The following is a 20,613-nucleotide window of genomic DNA, read 5'->3' as shown; positions in this document are numbered from 1 at the left end:
TACGTAATACACAGCTCTGGATGGGGGTCTGTGGAATTCAATTCCTAACAGCTCTAGTTTGCTTTGTTGGCTGGCTTAGCCCCTCAGCCATTTAGAGGTTGTCAGCAATACCAGATGATATAGAAGAACAAATTATATTCCCAAATGAGTTTGACTTAAGTGAAATGTTCCTTGAGATTTGCATGTTGCCTGCCTACCTTGAAACGGTCAGTTTGATTCCACACCACTCATTTTTAAATGAGTTTTAAATGGCTTTAAACCCAGCTCAGTATCTCAGTATGACCAAAAAATATAGAAACAGCTTTTGAATGTTTCTAGAAAAACAAAAACAAAAACTAATCTGTGCCCTTCAGGAAGTACCAGGGTAAACAAAAGAAGTAGATCTCTTTTCTCAGTACTTTTCAGGACCTTTGTAATGTTTGACCCCAGAAGCCTTTTTTTCTCTGGATATTGCCTGAAACCCATGTTCCATAGAGTACATTTCAGGAAGCCCCATATCTTATTATTCCTGAGCCCTCTAAGCACAGATGTTTTTTCTTCAATAGCGGCTCAGGTTATATAGTCCTGTTTTCCTTTTCTAAATAAACAACAAAACCTGTAGTTGAAACAGCCGTGCTATCTGCTCTGCGAAGGTGAAAGATATCTCTCACACACACACACACACACACACACACACACACCCCACTGTCCTTCCTCCAAGTTGACTGCTCTTCAGTAAAACAGGATCTGGCAGCAGATGTGGAAGTGCACAAGAACTGTGCCCTTTTGTTCCACACATGTAGCAGTGGTCAGACTGCATTACAACAGAGGTATGTAAATTCCTCATTTTTTGCCCTGACCGCTATTACCACATTTCCTTTCTGTGTCATGGCTTTCTTTCTTTCTTTTTGAAATGACAATATTTGCATCCTCCAGCTGGTCCCGAGACCCGTTTGGATAATAATATTTTCTGGCAAAGAAAAGAATGTATCCTTTGTTCTGCAACTTCACAAACAAAATGACTTTCAGCCGCTTGAAAATAGTCGACTCAGTAGGGATTTGATGTATGTGAATTGTGGTACAGGGTGAGAGGATGGGAATTTGTGGACTTTAAATTTAGTCATCTTCTTTTAATTATTATGTAATTTATTTTATTTTTATAATGCTGCCTTTCACCCAGTAACTCTAAGCACTTCATGATATCTGAATATTTAAATTTCCCACTATTAGGATGTAACTGAAAAGTGTATCCAAGCAGCCCTTTAGGTACTGAGTCTATCCACATCCTGGCTCAGTCTAGAACTGCTGGGCCCTGTCTCTGAGGCCCAGCTTTTCTACCCTGTCTGTGGAGGTAGAACTTGAACCTCCCACTTGGAGGTTCGTTTGAGGTCTCAGTTCTTTCTGTTCCTGTTTCACTGTCTTGGTTGTTCAGAGCGCTCCCCTCTTTTCTCTTTTACTTTAAAATGGATTTAAATCCTTGTTACTATTTTAGATACACTCTTAGAACTTCTTGAATTAGGTAGACCTAATTCAAATGTATAATTCAAGAATATAGTCTTAGTTCTGTGGCTTATATGCTGAACTTTTTGAGGATCATTAAAGAGCTTTTCTAGACAATTTTGTGAGTCACAGGACAGCTCAGAATATCGATGGCTACATCCTTTAGTTTCACACATCTCCAGTCAGGAATGATGATTACTAAATGCTTCACTTACTAAAAATTTGGATATTTAAAACCTAACAAATATATAGGGAATTTTCTTATCTCCTTTTCTCCATCTCTCTCTGCTTCACCAACACAGAGATATATTTTAGAAAAAGTTATTATTTTATTGACTCTTAGATCTTAAAAAGGTAAGTTCCAAAACCTCACGCCCTGTGGAATCAGTCTCGGCATCCTTGAGCAATGGTGACTATGGTGACTAAAAATTATTCTTCCAATAGAAACATTGCAAAGTGGATAAGTGATCACCTTAATCAAACAGCTACTTCACAACTACAGATGTTCTCTGTGCCTCTCAGCCAAATGTTTATGAAGGCATTGGGAACAAGGTAGCTAGTAAGGAGCATTGCAAAGTATGACAGAAATGAAGAGCCTCCTAGAAGACTTGATGGGAGAGTATTCAGGCTAAGTCAGATCATGGGGCCACCAGCCAGTGTATGAATGGAAGCTGGACTTCTTTATGGGCTGAATCTCAGGATGCATTCGAAGCATTGTTGACTTTAGAAGCCACTCAGTGTACTACAGATGCATTAAAATGATTTATCTGTCAGCATGTAGACATTTTCGGCTTTGTGAAATTCCTTTACAGAGCTCTTAGTGGGCTTATAGTGGCTGGCATTAAGCCTAAACTACTGCTGAGCAATTCATTGCCTTCAGTAATAGAAAGGAATTCTTTCCTCATTTGAAGAGTATCTGTTTTAGGAAAGGACTGTAGTTAAAAATGAATGTCATGGCCAACGCGCATACAGATATGTCACCTTTTCATTTTTTCTGTTTATTTATTTATTGTTTATTTGCAGGGTTGGGGGATGCTAAGGATTGAGCCTAGGGCCTCAGGCATGCTAGACCAGCGTAAACCACTGAACCACCTGTCCAGCCCTATGTGTTACTTTTTAAGTCTTCAAAGAGCCAGTTACTTAGGGAAGGTCAAAACACAGTTAAATCTTCCTCAACACTGAGGATACCCTCTGAGAAAGGTGGTGTTGGACATTTTGTCCACACGGGAACTTCGGAAGAGTGCACCTGCATCAAGTACTAGTCATAAATATCTTCCTTCTTTTGCATTTTCTGTCTTTGAAGATTTAAAGAAGAATCATGGGAAGAACTCGAACCACATATTTGTTAAGATTGATCTTCTAAATTCTTTTCTAATAGAAGGAAAAAGAAAAGGTCAATCGGAGTGTCACTGCTCTTCAGTCTGCCTGCTCATCACTTATGTAGCAGGGAAGAATGCGCTTGATGTGGGAAAGAAACACTGAATAAACGAGTTTTCCTGAGCATTAATGGCCAGGCCTGGCTCTGGTTGGTGGTGAGCCATAAATAACACACTGAGGAATTCTGGCTTTATGGTGTGCTGTTTAAGGCTCAGGAGAAGGTGGGCGACTTTGGGGCTGAAAGCATAAACTAGCGGTGATAGTCTGGGAAATGTGTCAGCTGGTCTCTTCCTCCCGTGGGAAGGGTGGTACGGTGCTGCTGGTGGAGTCCTAGAGAGCGCTTAATGGGGTGGGGGGCGGCGAAGGTGGCGCTGGGGAGCCAGTCTCAGGTGCAGTGGAAAAGGAAACAGAAGTTCCCAGAGGCCATCTTCTTTCAGAAGTTGGCAGTGACGTGCCGCTGGGCCAGGGAGGGTGAGGTAAAGATGGGACTGCAGCCTGCAAAGCCTGCGGCAGGCGCAACTTCCATCAGCATCCCTCAGCTCTGTCACAGGAGTGAGGGGGGGGGCCCAGGGGATCTGTGGTGGTCCCCGTAGATGGGCAGAGGTGAGCGTCCAGGTGGCAGAGTGGCTGTACGGAAGTTCCTGACTCCCCGGCCTGGTGTAGATGGGCAGGCGGCAGGTGTTGCGGATAAGGAGGTCTTGGTGTGACCACCAGGTTGTCACAGCCTGTGGAAGACCAGATGAGGGGAGAAGCAGGCACTCACGGCCCATGGGGCACCCCGACTGAAGAACTGGGGAGGCGGAGATGAGAATCAGGTTTGTTTCCACCGCTGAGGTGGAATTGAGAAAGTTGTGGCCGGATGACGTGACTGTGTGATGAGATGTCACAGGGTCATCAGTCTTGAGTACTGAGGGTGGTGAGAGAAGATGGAGGTGGAAGGGAAACGGGTCCTGAAGTCCTTGGGGTATTTCAAGGTGCATTAAGGGCCATAATGGGTAGTAGCAGGCAGGTCTCCCTCTCGATGGCTGATCTTCTTTCCAAGTAAGGAGTTTGAGTTTGCGCTTTGAACCTTGACTGACTCGGGACAAAATGGAAGTGCAGTATGGAGGCCAAGTTTCATCCTAGAAGCGGAGACTCTTTATTAGAATTTCCACTGAATTGCTTCTCAGGAGGCACAGTGCCCTCAAGGCTCAAGAGTGTCAAATCCAGACTTTTAATTTTTTTATACTCTGGTGGAATTTATGTCCTCAAGAAATAAAATACCTTGCCAATATGAGAGTAATTAAAAATCATTTTATGGAAAATATCACTTGCACGAATAGAAACTAAATCCGTAGTTCATTGTATCATGTTTGGCTCACAGTATAGCAGCAGTTTAATTTTTCTGGGTTTTCAGTGTGTGCTTTTATGACCTAGGAATCAAGTATATTATAAAAGGTCACTTCCTCTTTTTAAAAAATGAAGAATTATTTGTCATTTTAAAACTTTCCTTCCTTCTACTATTTGGCTAGAGATTTTATGAACATTGATTTTTCACCCAACCTTTTTCTTCCTTGAGTTTTCTTCTGAAATATAAAATTCTTTACAATCAGTATGGAGGGATTTTTTTGTGATGTTTATTCGTAGTTTGTCGTTCTGGATACTGAAGTGATAGGGAGACCTCTGGTGGCTTTAACAATAACTGGATGCTTTGAGGACTCAGGGAAGGACCTGAGATCATCTGCTCTGAGCTTCCCACTTGACGGGAAGGACCCGAGGCCCCTGAGGACTTAAGGACTTTTCCAAGATCACAGGGCAGGAGCCACACTGAAGGCTCTCTGTGCGACATGCCCCGCTACCTTGGACAGGTTCATAAAACAAATTGGAAAGGGAAATGACAGCTAGCGTGTGACTCGGTAAGTCGAGCCTTACACCCCAGACAGGCTCTGCAGCCCTCGTTCTAGGTCTCAGGGCCTCTCGGGGGCCACTGCGGAGCCTCCTGCTTTCCCCTCTCACCTCCTCCTCCTCTTTGCTGTATCCTCTCCTTGCCTCTGAAGTTACTGCTCAAAACTAGGGGCCTGGTCTTTTCACTCCCTTGCTTAACCATCTCTGAGTCACCAGTGCCCATAGTCTTCTTAACACAACTGACACGATTTGAAAGCAGGGCAGTCTGGAAGAAGTGGTGTCTCTTTGTACAAAACTCTCTTTTTCTTCCAGTTCATAGCCCTGCCATTTATATGTGGGCTGGGCTGTGTTACTTAACCCCTTCAAGTCCCGCTCTTCACCATCAGATGAAAATGGTAAGGCCAGCCTCAGGGAATTGGTGAGAAAGCTAGTCAAATAAAACCCCTAATGTAAAGTACCCAGCACATAGTGGGTGCTTAATGGATGGCAGCTGTTATCGGTTGACTTGTTGTAGTTTAAAAGTTAATCTATTTATCATTTAATGTCTTAGGCCTAAGGATTTTTATGGAAAGGTATATTTGTCTTTCAGTTTTTGCCTGTTCAAGTACCAAATGATGCAGAAAAAAGTGATCCTGTCCTTTTTGCCAATAGAGTCCGGAATTTAATGGCAGAGTAAGTGTCTATGTGAGATTTTGAGCAGTGAATAATTTGAAAATCATTGGTAAATGTCATTTAACCTACCTTTCAACCCCCGCCCCCCCAGCGCCTCATTCTTCAGCTCACTTTGGTAAGTAAGCAAAATAACGTGCCAGGGATGTGTGTCTTTTTTCTAACTTCAGCCCCACACTAATGAAAGTGAGTCTTCACCTGCCAGATCAGGGTAGGACAGCCAGAAGAGCCCAGTCAGCATCTTCCGCAGCTGGATTCTCCCCAGCTGGCCTGTCAGGGCCAGATAGTGCCTGGTGATGGCTTCAGCAGCCCCCACTGAGCACCCCACCCGTCCCCCAGCTTCCCCGCATCTGCCACCGCTGAGGGCTTCCAAGGCCCCGGTAACTGTGAGCACCACCAAGGGGGAGTTTGCAGAGGTTTGAAAGGATGCACAGAAGAGGGAAAAGGTTACTCTTGTGAAGGAGTGGCTATAAATTTAGGATTTAGAAATTGCAACACATGAGGCATGTTTTCCTGCACTTAAGGGTGTTTTGGCTGGCTGGTATTCTAATTAGATAAATCACTCCCTGTCTTATAATGCAAGCCTGCGTTAGCTCCACCACCCAGGCAGCCTCGGCCCTCCAGGTCGTGCACTGGCTCCCAGGCACCTCCCTCAGTCTTCAGTGGGAGGTTTGCAGTATTTTTTTATCTTAGTAAAAATTCAATAGAAACTCTTAATGTAGCAGAATTTGGCCTTAAAGTCTCATTTTTCTGATATATATATATATATATGCATACATATATCTTAATGTTGTAATTCTGATGTATATACATATATATCTTAATGTTTCATAGCAGAATAATGTTATTTTCAAAATAGAAGAAACATATATCAAAAAAATTTTTTTTTTGCTACTAGGCATACTTAAGTATTCTCATTTTATGTAATTTCTAAACCAGCTACAAAATTTGCTCTTCTGTATTTTGTTTCTGATATTTTCATACCAGCTTCTGTCCAAAAGTTAAGACATAAGTATTGAGAACTTAGATAATTTATGTCAGATATTTTGACTTCCCCCAAATGTACCCAAAAGCAGAGAGGGGATTGTTGAGGCAGCTTTTTCTGAATTTGTGAGGAGGAAGGGTATAGTGGCCTTATTTAAAGAGGAAGAAAAATCTCGATTTGCTGCAGAAAGCCCGTCCCAAAGTCCCTTCCCCCTATGTGGGAAATGGAAAGTCAGACTTGCCCTTCTTGTGGCTTTGATTGCCGTGAGATTCAGGTAGGAAAGGATGTGATCAGAGCATATTTGAAAGTAGAAAGGAGCGAAGTAGAGAAGGTGATGGAGGTGCTGCTGCGGCTGGTGGCAGTTGACCAAGTCCTGAGCTGGGACCTGCACTTGCCTGGCGTCACCTCACAGACCGACCCCCATGAGGGAGTAAGGAGGTGAATCAGGGAGCAGCTTGGTTACCCAGCTCATAGGTGGTGCCTGGACTGGGACTGGAATCCACATTTCCCATTACCCAGACCCAACCTTTTCATTATGATGCAACACTGCTTATTATTATAATTCCTGAAATATTTAAAATTTTTATTTTCCATTGTAAGTATTCTTCCACCAAAATATGTATTAATCAAAAACAGTCCAGAAAAAAACTATGTAGCTAGAAAAAACTGTTTTATTCTGATTGTATTCATTCAAAATTTAGTCTTCCTAGCAGCAATTTAACAGTCACCTACAATTGAAGACATAATTTTATGATTTTCACTGAATATTCACAAATAAAAATTTAGTGAAGAATCTTCAGGAAGTTATTTTCATGTGTTGGGCAGAATTTCTTCTCGGTACTATTTTCCAGTTCTCACTAATATACAATTCCAGACCTACCTCACTATCATTCAGTCTCAGTCTCATTGAGCAGCAGTAGATAGGAGTTCAGCTCTCCTTTGAGGATGAGGGATGTTGGGTTTGCAAGAAATACCAGCTTAGTATCAATTTGCTTCAGCAGTTTTAGAAGATTGCTGCCAGGGAGAAGGTGACTCATTATTAAAGATGAAGGAGCACAGATGCTAATGGTTTGGATAGATGGCACACATACAGTGTACATAAATGCCATTTATCTGTTTAAGCAATACCTCCACCAGTGTTCTTAATTTGTCCTTAAACCTGGAGATTAATTGTTCCTATGTGCAGCTGAGAAAAATGAAGCTTGGGTCAATTGCCAGAAGGTTCCCAGTAAAGTTAGGTTTAAACTTGAACCTAAGTCTTCTGATCACCTTCCATAAAACTCAAGTCAACATGATTATTATTCCAGTTAAAACCCAAAACAAAAAATGTCAGCTGTATGTACAGAAGCGTGCAGACCTAACATTTTCTTGGGCCACAGTTCAAGTCTCTGAAGAAGTAAAAAATATGACTCTTTGGCAAAGAAAGCCACAGCTACTAGCCTAAAAAGTAGTAAATACTTTTCCACTTGCTATTATTTGTTGAACAGTCCAGGGTGAATGAAAAATCATTTCTTTTTAAAAAAAATATTTTGAGTTTCAGTTTTATTCTCAATGCTTCTAGATCTCTGGGAATACCAGTGACAGATCATACCTACGAAGACTGCAGGTTGATGATTTCGGCCGGAAAGCTGACATTGCCCATGGAAGCTGGGTTGGTGGAATTTACTAAAATTAGCCAGAAATTAAAGTAAGTACTTTTTTAAAGTATTGTACTTTCATAAAGGTGTCCAGAAGGAATCTGAAATCCTGTATGTTTATTCTCTTCTTTTATTGATGCTCAGTTGTAGGACCATATGTTGTTTATCAGGAAAGCTAGAGTTGTAAATTTACCCACTCTTTTGTTCTTCTAGTTTTGACTTTTCAACACTAGTTAACTGCACCTGTAATCCCAGCTACTTGGGAAGCAAAGGCAGGAGGATCATAAGTTTGAGACCAGCCTAGGCAACTTAGTGAGGCCTATCTCAAAATAAAATTTAACAAGAACTGGGATGCAGCTCAGTGGTGGAGTATTGGCTTAACGTGATGCCTTAGGTCCAAATGCAAAAAAAAAAAAAAACCTCAGAAATATATTAACCAGTCAGGAAGAAACCAAAATGTCGTAAGCATGAATCCACACAAATTGCCTCCCTACTCAAATAGTTCAGAACCACTGCTCAGTCATGCCCACTTCTTATAGAGAGGACAATATTGTCAGGTGATCCTGGCACGTGGTGGTCAGAACTTCACACAGGGAACATAAATTGGCCTGTGTAATGGAAATTCTGACCATCACTGAACATTCAATACTTGCCTAGGTCAACTTTTCTCTTCTCTTCTGGATTCCTATTATTATTATTATTATTTTTAAAGACCAGAGCTCCCTCTTGTATTTTTATGATCTAGTTTGAACCATTTAGAATCTTCCCTTGGAGCTATCTGGTATAAAAGGTGTAACCCTCAAACCCCTCTCATGTTCAGTTCGTTCTGTTCTCAGCCCTGTTAGGAATTTGCACAATGCTGATTCAATAGACCTTGGCATCCTCCCTGAGAAGGAGCTGCAGAACCTGGTACTATATGAAAACTTGATAAAATAAAATATTTTGACAAGTGATGTAGAAAATATTATTTATACTTTCTAGATAACAAAAATGTTCTGTTGTTATGTTCACAATATTCCGTCGATTTGATAAATGTAGCTAGTCACTGAAATTGGATTTATAAGTTCATGTTAGGTTACTTAATTCTGCGAGGCAAAGACAGGATGTGAGGTAAGCTTCAGTATATGTTCCAGTATTTTTATCACCCTGAGAATTTCTAATATTTGAGGAAGTTGTCGTCTACTAAATCTCCTTCTCACAACTTTTTCTGAAATATAAATTCATTATCAGCCTGGAAGCTCCTTGAAAACAAGAATCATAACCTTTTATAACAACTCAATAAATATTGTTGATTTACTAGTAATGTTTAGGTTAAAATTTGCTTTTTAAATTTTCTTCTCATGAGTCATTTATTATTCCCTCCATTGTTCATTTTGTTTACTTTTTCTGTCTCAGATATTTGGTATATTATCAGTCACACCAATATGCTTTTAAAAACTAATGCCCACATACATGTTAACATGTACTTTTGTTTTTTAATGTTTTTAATGTCCAACACACTCTTTTGTTTTTTTTCAACATGTGATTTTAAATACCGATTTGATTCTCCTTTTCAGATTTAATGCATAAAATATTTTCCCTCCAGACAGATGAATAGAACTATTTATAAAATGTCCATGTCAACTGGAAAGAACTAGTAACATTTATAATTTTTTGTTTAGATTAGATTGGGATGGCATTCATAAGCATCTGGATGAATATGCATCTATTGCACGTTCCTCAAAAGGTGGAAGAATTGGGATTGAAGAGTTTGCTGATATTTAAAATTACCTGTTTCTGATGTCTTGAGACAACTTTTCGCCCTCTTTGACAGGGTATGTTAAAATTCAGTTTTATTTATTCTACCAGTTCCTACAGAGCGTGAATGAATATGGCAGGTATTCAAAGTACTTTAGACCGTTGTTAGAAGAATCAAGGCTGAGCCTGTGGTTTAATTACATGATTTAATTTTTCCTAATAATAATAATAATGTGTGTATGCAACTTGATGATAGTGTCTATTTATTTTAAATACCAGGTGAGCAATAAATATTGTGACCATATAGCCACATTTATAACATGGAAATGGAAAAGTTTATATAATTGGCAAGAATTTTAAAGTTTATATCCAAATTTTTATCAATCATGTGTGATAATGTTCTATTCTGAGAATTTCTGGATTTCCCCCAAAGTGTGTGAAGACCAAATAGATTTTATTTTCAGTTGGTGCTTTGTGACAAAGGTTGTAAACTCTTTGCTGCTTATTAATATGTAAGTATGTATAATTAGTACATGTAATTGCACTGTCAAAAAATTTTCTTTGGAAAAATATGTCAAGATTTCAAGTTCTCTACTTTTTAATATGTTTTCAGCATGTAAAATAAGTAGTAAAATGCACTCTTTGGGTTATAATTCTGTGAGTTCTAGCAAAAGCATAGCAGTGTATAACTACCACTATATTCAAGATCTGTAACAGTTGTACACCCCCCCATAATAATCCCATTGTAGTTATCTACTCATTTGTAGACAAGCTTTTGCCTTACCTTTAATGCTTCACAATCACTAATCAGCTCTCATTCTTGTAGTTTTATATTTTCCAGATGCCCTATAAATGGAATCATACAGTATTATGGTCTTTTGATTCTATCTCCTTTCACTTAGCATAATGCATTTGAGATTCGGCCAGGGCATAGTATATCTCAATAGTTTCTCCCCTTTTTACTGAGTAATATTCCATTGTATGGATTTACCATAGTTTATCTGTTCCTCAGTTGTGGGACATTGCTTTGTGTTCAGTTGTGGGTAATTGTGAATCCAGCTGTAATCTAAGCATCCATTGATAGGTTTTTATATAAATGTTGATTTTAATTCATTTCCTTGGGTAAATATTTGGGAGTATGAACTCTATTTTCCTTCTCAGATTGGGACTGTTTTGCATTTGTTCCTAAGGGATGTTCGTGTTGTATGTAGAATTCTGACTTGACGGTTGTTCTAGATGTCTGCCTGTCCTCAGATCTGCATGGTTTCACAGCCTTACTGATTGTTCTCCAAATTTTCACTTTCCCCACCAATCCTCCTGCTGTAGTAACTTGTCCAGAGGAAGTTACTTTTTATACTTTTGTTGAGTGATTCTAGTTGAAATTGGGAGAGAGGCTAAACCAGGCTTCTTCCATTTGGGCTGGTACTAGAAGTCTCAGTCCAGTATTAACCACCAGAAGAAGGTATTCTGCAAAGACATAATGACTTGATGACAGATAGGACAGGGGTTTCTTGTTTCTTTGACTTTTGGTTTTTTTTCTTTTTTCCTAGAGTACACCAGTGTGCCTAATGACTTATTCTGTGATCTCATAGATGAACGATTCTTTAACAGGGTTAAAGACCTTCTGTGTATAGGGCCTGGGCCTCTCTGCAGGGCTTGCTCACAGTATACAATCATTTGTTTTTCCAGATGAAATGGCAGTGTATCAATGCTACAGTGTCACTGTAAAGTATAATGAAGATTTAAGGGAAAGGAGAAGTATTTTATTGTATTTAACTTTGCAAACTGGAAACTTAGAGGTATCTTCTCCCTTGTATATTTACTAGTCCTTTTACAGGATTTATGTAGCAGCTTCCATGATGGCTCTAGAACCACGTGAGTAATTCAAAATAGCATTTTTTCTATATAGGAAGGAATGTGGCAGGGACATACAAACAAGGACAGGAGCAGTGGATGAGAGGGACCTGAATCAGGGACAGAGGAGGAGTTTATAGCACATCTTAGACATCATGCTCACTGGGATTTTAAGTCAATATTAAAAATAGTACTTATAGAGGTTGCCCTGTCCTTCAGGTGGCAAACTGTCATAGCTCGCAGTCACAGAATTCTTAGGACATTAGTTCTGACTTCTGGTAATGGATGGTGACTTACCAACAGTCCCACTGTTTCTATGACACTGTAAATTTTAGGAAGATTTAGGAGTGGGGAAGGTGGCATAAAGCAAGGATTAAAACCGCCACCATTTGGCTGGATGGACTCGCTCTGAGCTACGGGGGTCAACTGCCAGCTTGGAGATTCCAGAGCCCTGGGGTCTTTGCCGTCACACCTCTCTGGGCTGCTTCCATAGGCTCACATATTATTTATAACTGGGTTTTCTTCACTTCTCTGAATGATGTGATGTAGCTTCGGAGATAAACCATAAGCTGGTCTAGAAAATGCTTTTCTTTGGATCTTCAACCTACTGGATGATCAGAGAGAATCAATGACTCAGGTGTGTGGCTCTCTCCCTCTCCCGATCCCTGTTTTTACCACACCTGCATGTCTGCGCCTGCGAAGGTTTGCTCTGTCTTGAGAAGTTGAGTTGTGCAATTGTTGCCACACCTTGGGCACATACCCGCTTCCATGCCAGTCTCTCATTCAGTCTGTTAAAGTGACCTGCTGGGAGCATTTGATGGAAAGGCAAGGAAGTTCAGCCACTCTGTGGTTTAGCTGGAGTAGCTTCCCTTGCTGAATTCACTGCTCACCAGGCTGCGGCTGAGGCTGTAGGGTGGGAGGAGGGCGGACAGAGTTCCTCTTGCTCTTTGAGCAGCTGTGAATTTTTGCTCCCAAAGCCCCTCCCCCGCTCCCTTCCGTTCTCATTATATCACTTTCCGCTCACACCCCACTTCTTTTGTTTCCTTTCTCAGTCTTTCCCAAGCCTCTTACCATTGTGGTTAGGGTCAGGGTGATAGAGAGAGGACCTGGTTCTCTCTCCATCTTTCCCTCACTCTTCTCAACAACTTCATAACGGTTTCTGCCTTAGTTTGTCCTTAAAAAAATATGTTATTAGATCCTTCTAGCATGTCCTTTAGAATCCCAGATATTTGGTGACAGACTTTTTGAAGGTCCAACAAAAATAGGGCATTTGTGATCCAAAGCATAGCAGAGTTCACTAGTTTGGGATAATTTCTTTGGACAGATTCCATCTCTTTGGAAAATAAACAAAACAAAAAAACAAATCTTTTTATCTTTGGGTTTAAGTTAGCTTTTTTATTTTCATGAATGGGTATTGGACATTCTAGATCAGAGACCAATTAGGGATTACTCAGAGTTGAGGGCTGGAACATGGGTTTAAAATCGTGACTTCTCTCAATATCTTCATAATCCTAATTCAAATTAAGTACCAGATATTTTGCTAGCACACTTGAAGGGATTTAAAAACATTTAATGAGATTAAGAAATAATACTGTCTAAATCAGAAGTAATTACAAGGCAGTCATTTTTACAGTTATAAAAATGTCTGCATCGCTGTTGATTTCATCCTTCTTAAACTCTCACTGAGTAGACACGTGTGCCGCCTGACAGCAATATCGTATGCACCATGAGATAGTCCTCCGATATTTCAGCTGTTTTCGTTGCTAGTTTGCCAACGTGACATGCTGTCTATCTTCTTGCTACCAGTGCATCTTCAGCCTCATCTCAGGATACGTTCAGCGTAATGTTCCATCTGACGCCATGCCGCAACAGTGTGTATGCTCACTGGGAGCAAAGCTGCATCCTGAACCATATTCCAGACTTGGCTAAGTTTTTTTTTGTAAAGACTGGAAAAAAAATATTTTTGACTTCGTAAATATTCATCTCTGCCACTGTGGTGTGGAGGCAACCACGAACAGTGTGTAGACAAATGGACATAACTGTGCCCGTGAAACTTTATTCACAAAAATGACACCAGTCTGGATTGGCCATCAGCTGTCATTTGCTGATCCCTGCTGTATCGCTTAAGCTGATGAAAACAAAGCATGCTGGCAGGTTTAAGGACTGGATTAAGGGATGTCAGTCAGTTCTTGTAGTGACCATTGTTAACTTGTGGGTTAACAATGTGGGTTAACCTGATTGTAAGCAGATCACTCTGAGTTAATCTTCACCTATCTGTGTTCCTTTTGTTAATATCCTCCCACACTCTACCTTGTGGTTTCCTTTATCTTCACAGATGAGAGGAAAAGAAGGAGAAAGACTGATTTTCAGTTTCTCAGCTATTGTCTGGCATGGTCCCAGCTGTCCCTTTTTACCAATCCTATTAGGTTATCAGAGAACATTGCTTAGTAAAATTTAGACGATGATTATTGCCATTCTGTAAAACTATTGAACTAGTGCCGTCTCTTCTGCTAGCTAGTACTCAGTTCTTCTGGCATTTCTGTGTACTTTGCTTAAATATTAGACAGGAAAACTTTGTGTCTACTTTAGCACTTTGGCAGTCCAGGCTTTTGGGCTATTGTAAACTTCTTACTGTTTCATTATGTGGAATGAATGTTTCTTTATCCCAAGTTCTTCCTGTCTGTCCTGTTCTTGGTATCAGTTCAAGTATAAGTCTTGAGTGCCAGTAATAACAAGCATCTTGCTTGCCTCTTCCTGTTAAGGAGGTCGGGTGTTGTTTCCTATAGGTTTTTTGCTCATGCTGAAAGTTGGGACAGGATACCTAGATGACTTTAGTGATTGAAAATAAACTGTAAAGTCTTCTATTCTTTAAATTTCCAGTTCAGTTTTGATAAGTAATACAGTGTTAAATAGTTCACAAGAGAACTCATCTTGATTCCAATCCCAGTTAGCCAGAACTTGCTATGTGAAACTCACTCTGTAATTTATATTATTTAATTTTTCTAAGAAAAGGCTGTAACTTTGTGGGTAGAACAGGTGAACTTCTCTATTCAGTCATCCTAAAAGTCAGGTGGTCCTCTGTGTCTGAGCACTCCTCTCTTCAATTCTCAGGTTGACTTGACTCTCCCATTTAGTCTGTAATTGTATGTTCACTATCTGAGTGTTATTGTACTAGGAATGTCTGTTTCAACATGAGAGTTATGTACTTTACTTTTGGCTTCTCAATGCATGTATACTGGGAGATAAATAGAGGAAGCAAAGGAGTCTGCAAAAATTCAGTCTTGACTTTTTTACTACAGCAGGTGAGCAGTCACTGGCCTCATTCAAGACCATAAGGAAGCAAAGACCAGAGCTCTGTAAAGAATGGATTGTGTCAGACCATCTAGTTTCCTCTGTTGACAGAGTGACAGTCCAAAACGATAAGGGAAAAGATAGATATTATCTATATGGATTCTAGAAGGGCTTTTGATTTCATCCAACATGACATTCTTATCAACAAATTAGAAGAGTCTGGTCTAGATCATGTTGCAGTGAGGTGAAATTCCCACTTGACCAAAATACTTGACCCAAACTCGGTTGTGAGTCCTTCTGTGTTAGTCTAGACCAAATCCTTTCCTCCCACCTCGGAATTCTGGTTGGAGGAGCCACATACTTGTGATCAGGAATTCTTTTGAAAAAGTCATTATGTCAAAGTGTGAATAAGGTCTTTAAAATTGATGAACCCAGACTCAAGATACAAACTGATTAAGTAGATACGTAGCATGCAAAGGCTTAGAGACCAAAAGGGAACTTCACTGAATGTAAAAAGGCTGCTGCTGTCACTGTTCCATGGCACACGCCAATCGAGGCTCCTAGAACTGGAGAACAAGAAGGACCCTCAGGGTCAAACTGCCCACCCTCTTCATTTTGCAGAAGGCTGCCAGCCCAGCAGAGGAGGGACAACCTGTTAGCACTGACTTAAACAAAACTTCCTCCAGGCAAATTTTACATACCATATAATTCCCTCAAGTATATTCAATGCTGTTTTAAAAAATGAATGTACGAGTTGTGTAGCCATCACCAGCAGTTGGTTTAGAACGTTTCCCTCAACTCGGTATGATTCCTGTGGCATTAACCGTAAACTCCTGTCACCTGCTTATCTCCCACCCCTCGGCAACCATCAGTCTACTTTCCCTTCATTCCTATTAATCTGCCTTTCCATTGTCTCCCTTTCCTGGCTATTTCACATGAAGGGAATCTTACAATGAGTGGTCTCTCAGGTCTGACTTCTGTCGTTCTCTCTCTTTATTTTTCTCTTTTATGTTACTGGGAATTGAATCCAGGGCCTTGTCTGTGCTAGGTACATTCTCCGGCACTGAGCTCTGTCCCCTGGCTTCTTTCACTTGGCATAATGTTTGAGGTTCATCCACGTAACATGTATCAGGAATTCAGTCTAATTTATTGCTGGATAGCATTCCTTGATATGGAAATGTTCTAGTTTGTTTATCCATTCACCAGTTGATAGACACTGAGGTTGTTTCCACATTGGGCTGTTATGAAGGATGTTGCGAATAGCATTCACGTGCCATTGTTTACGTTAAAGTTCATTAACTCTTCCCCCACAAATTCGGGTTAAATTTTCCATTAGATGTGGCCTCTTCTTCTACCCTTTGTCTACAGATATGGACAGTAGAGTTCCCTCCAAGATAGAACTATGGTTGTTGATGATGTTCTAATAAATAGCCTTAGGGATTAGATAGCCCAGAGAAGAAAAGGGTTGTTAATCTAATAATCTTTTATTCACTGGTGGCTTATGAAAACTATTAACCAAATGCCCTCCTTCTTCCCAGAAAGTAAATGAGAGGGATGGAATTTAAACTGCTGCAAAAAACCACTTCAGGTAGACATAAGGAAGCACATTGTGTATGACAGTGGATGCTATCAAGTTAATTTGGCATATTACAAAAACAAAACCCATTCAGTTTCCTCTGAGAGAAGCTTCTGTGCATGGGTTTAAATCTGTCCAAGGCCAGATGGCCCCTGTAAGTCCCCAAAGCCATGCAGTCCTTTTGTGGTATTTTCTTTGTAGTTAAGGAAGACATTTGTCCTTTGGTGTTCATAGAGACCATTTCATTGTGTCCATGAAAGATAAAACCAGTCATTGGAGAGTTTTATACAAACCACTGGCTACAAACCAGAAGGAGGCATGACATTGTCCCATGTCCTAAAGAGAGCAATGTCCCCTAGCTACTATTCTCTCCCGAAGAATAGCAGGATTCATCATTATTCAGTTCTAGAATGATGTAGTTTCCAAAGTAATTTGCAATGTATTAGATGAATGATCTTGAATAAGTAGCTTAACTTTTTAAGTTTTCTTTTCTTCTCATCTGGAATACTTTTGTGTCTTTAAGAGGAATCTTATGAAACCTAGATACCAAAACATATTTTATACAAATGTGTAGATTAGTATTAATAGTAGAGATGTGAATATGATCATCAGCTTATAATTGCAACTAGTTCCTGTGGATATACACCGTCCTTGAGCACAGCAATTCTGTTGTATTTGCATTTGTATCCTAAGTACTGGGTCTAAGTTCTTATGTAATAAATCAGATTGAATTATTTTTTATTTAAAAACATTATTATTGGTACATATTATTTATAGAGAATGTTGGGTTTGTGTCATATTCATACATATGTAAAAGTGTCATTTGAATTATTTTGAAGTAGGCAGAGGAGATGCTATTAACATCATTTTGCAGATTTGAAATTGAGACCTCAAGTGCTACAATAATTTAGTCTGTAAGTCCCTAAGTTCACTAATATAGTTTTTGAAAGACACTTGGAAGACTTGAACTCTGACCTACCTAGTATCAAAGACAGGGTTTCTCAAAGTATGTCTGGGACTTCCTGTTACAGACTGACTTCTGAAGATGCTTATTAAAAATAGAAAATCAAGTTTCCACAAATGTAATGTTGAGGAAAACATCCAGGTAAGGAAGCAAGCCAAAAAATCAGGAATGGAAGAGGAAACATAACTATCAATTTTACAGAAATAAAAAGGATTATAACCAAGTACTATGAACAAGTCTATGCTACCAATTTGGATAACTTCCTAGAAATACACAATCTACTAAGACTGAATCATGAAGAAATAAAAATTTAAAAAATATTTATAATAACTAAAAAGGAGATTGAATCAGTAGTCAAAAGCTTCCCAAAAAAGAAAAGTCCAGGGCCAGATGCCTTCGCTGGTGAATTCTACCAAACATTTAAAGAAGAATTAACACCAGTCATTCTCAAACATTTCAATCATATTGAAGAGGAAGGAACACTTCTTAACTCATTCTGTACAGGCCAGCATTATTACCCTGATAACATAATCCTATAAAGACACTATAAGAAAAGAAAACTACAGACCAGTGTTCCAAGATTATTGATACACAAATCCTCAACAAAACACTGCAAATGGAATTCAGTAACACATTAAAAGAATTGTGCACCATGATTAAGTAGGGCTTACACTTAGAATGCAAGGATGGTTCAGTATATGGAGATCCATCCATGTAATACATCACATTATGAGAAGGAAGTGGGGGGAAATCACATTGTTACATTATCTTCTCATTGATGCAGAAAAAGCATTTGACAGAATCCCATATCCTTTTAGTATAAAAACACTGGACAAACTAGGAATAGAAAAAATGTACCTCAACATAATAAATGCCATATGCAAAAGCCCACAGATAATGGCACACTCAGCAATGAAAGATCAAAGTTTTTTCTCTAAGTAAAAGAACAAAACTAGTTAGGTCCACTTTCTCCTTTTCTATTCAACATAGTACTAGAAGTTATAGCCAGCACAATTAAACAAGAAAAAGCAATAAAAACTATATGAATAGAAAGGAGGAAGCAAAATTATCCATGTTCACAGATGGCATGATTGTATTTGTAGAAAATCTTACTGATTACACACACACACACAAAAAGTTGAGAATTGAGTTTAGCAAAGTTGCAGGATATAAAATCACTACACAAAAGAAGTTGCATTTATATACTCTAACAATGAATGACATGTGAAGGAAATTAAGAAAACAATTCCATTATAATAACATCAAAAAAATAAAATACTTAGAAATAAACTTAATAAAGAAGTTTAAAGATCTGTACACTGAAAACTACCGACTGTTGCTAAAAGAAATTAAAGACAAATAAATAGAAAGATGTTCCATGTTCATGGATAAGAAGGCTTAATATTTTAAGATGCCAATATTACCCAAACAAAATCCCAACAATTTTTTACAGATACTAAAAATCCAATTCTAAAATTCATATAACAACTCAAGTTACCTAGCAATTACCAAAACAATCTTGGAAAGAACAAAGTTGGAGGTCTCATTTCCTGTTTTCAAAACTTGCTACAAATCTACAGTACTCAAAATAGTGTAGTCCTAGGATAAAGACAGACATATCAGCCAATGAAACAGAATAAAAATCTCAGAAATAAACCCTGGTATATATGATGGAATGATTTTCAACAAAAATACGAAAACTATTCAATGGGGAATGGACAGTCTTCAAGAAACAGTGTTTGAATAACTGGATATCCACATGCAAAATAATGAAGTTGGGTCCTTACCTTATACCATGTTATGGTTTAGATATGAGGCATCCCCCAAAAACTCATGTGTCAGAAAATGCAAGAAAGTTTAGAGGTGAAATGATTGGGTCGTGAGAGCCATAACCCAATCAGTGTATTAATCCACTGATAGGAATTAATGGGCAGTAACTGCAGGCAGGTAGGGTGTGGTTGGCAGAAAGAGATCACTTGGGGTGTGCCTTTGGGGCTTATATTTTGTCTCTGATGAGCAGAACTTTCTCTCTGCTTCCTGGTTGCCATGTCTGGAACTGCGTTTCTCCTCCACGCCCTTCCACCATGATACTGTGCTTCACCTGGGGCCCAGAGCAATGGAGTCAGCTATTTAAGGACTGAGACCTCAGAAACCATGAGCCAAAATAAACTTTTCCTCCTCTACGTTATTCTTGTCAGGTATTTTGGTCATAGGAACAACAAAAAAAAAAAAAAAAAAAAAAAAATGACTAAAACACACTGTATATACAGATTAACCAAAATGAATCACAGATCTAGACAAAAGAACTGACACCATAAATCTCTCAGATGGAAACCTGGGAAAAGCTTCATGACACCGCATTTCTCAATGAATATTTGGATACGTTACCAAAAGCACGTACAACGAAAGACTACACCAAAACTTGAAACTTTTATGCATCCAAGGACAACAGAGCGGAAAGGTAATGCACAGAATGGGAAAAAATATTTATAAATCATATATTTGATGAGAAATTAGTACCCACAATATTAAAGAACTTTTACAACTCAACAACAATTTTTTTAAAAGCATGTAAAAAATGATCAAAGGATTTGAATAGACATTTCTCCGAAGAAGATAACAAATGTCCAGTGAGCAAGAGAAAAGATGTTCAACATCAAACCTCTGTGGGGAAATAGAACAGTGTAGCTGATATGGGAAATAATGTGGCAGTGCCCCAGAATGATAAAAATAGAATTATCATATCATCAAGCAACTCCAGTTCTATGCACATACCCAAGAGAATTGAAATGGGGGACTTAAACAAATGTTTGTACACCGGGTTTTTAGTTGCATTATTTGCCATCGCCAAGGAGGGAAGCAACCCAAGTGTCCACCAGGGGGTGAATGGAAAATCAGAACATGGCATGTTTATGTCATGGAATGCCATTCATCTCCAGGAAGGAATGAAGTCCTGAGAGGTACTACAACATGGAGGAACATCAAAGACGTTATTTTAAGTGAAGTAAACCAGTCACAAAGAGGACAACTGCTGTATCATTCCACTCTTAATAGCCATACAGAGTAGTCGAATTCATAGATAGAAAGTAGAATTGTTATCCAGAGGGAGAGGGAGAATTGAAGACCAAAAGTATATACTAGGTTATTTCATTTACTTAAG

The 20,613-nt window shown here is 39.2% G+C and overlaps 1 protein-coding gene across 1 annotated transcript in view; it reads left to right on the top strand.

The window, feature by feature from the left end:
- Lpcat2 (lysophosphatidylcholine acyltransferase 2) overlaps window positions 1-20,613 on the top strand; it is a 60,823-nt gene that overhangs the window by 21,766 nt on the left and 18,444 nt on the right. Inside the window, 4 exon segments of the mRNA XM_047528424.1 lie at window positions 5,330-5,412; window positions 7,956-8,081; window positions 9,693-9,784; window positions 9,787-9,845. Of these exon segments, the coding sequence (XP_047384380.1) occupies window positions 5,330-5,412; window positions 7,956-8,081; window positions 9,693-9,784; window positions 9,787-9,845 (360 nt within the window).

The sequence above is a fragment of the Sciurus carolinensis genome, chromosome 16, assembly GCF_902686445.1.
Source record: "Sciurus carolinensis chromosome 16, mSciCar1.2, whole genome shotgun sequence".
Lineage (NCBI taxonomy): Eukaryota > Metazoa > Chordata > Mammalia > Rodentia > Sciuridae > Sciurus > Sciurus carolinensis.
The sequence above is the reverse complement of the archived record's forward strand: the minus strand, read 5'-3'. Positions and strand labels throughout refer to the sequence as shown.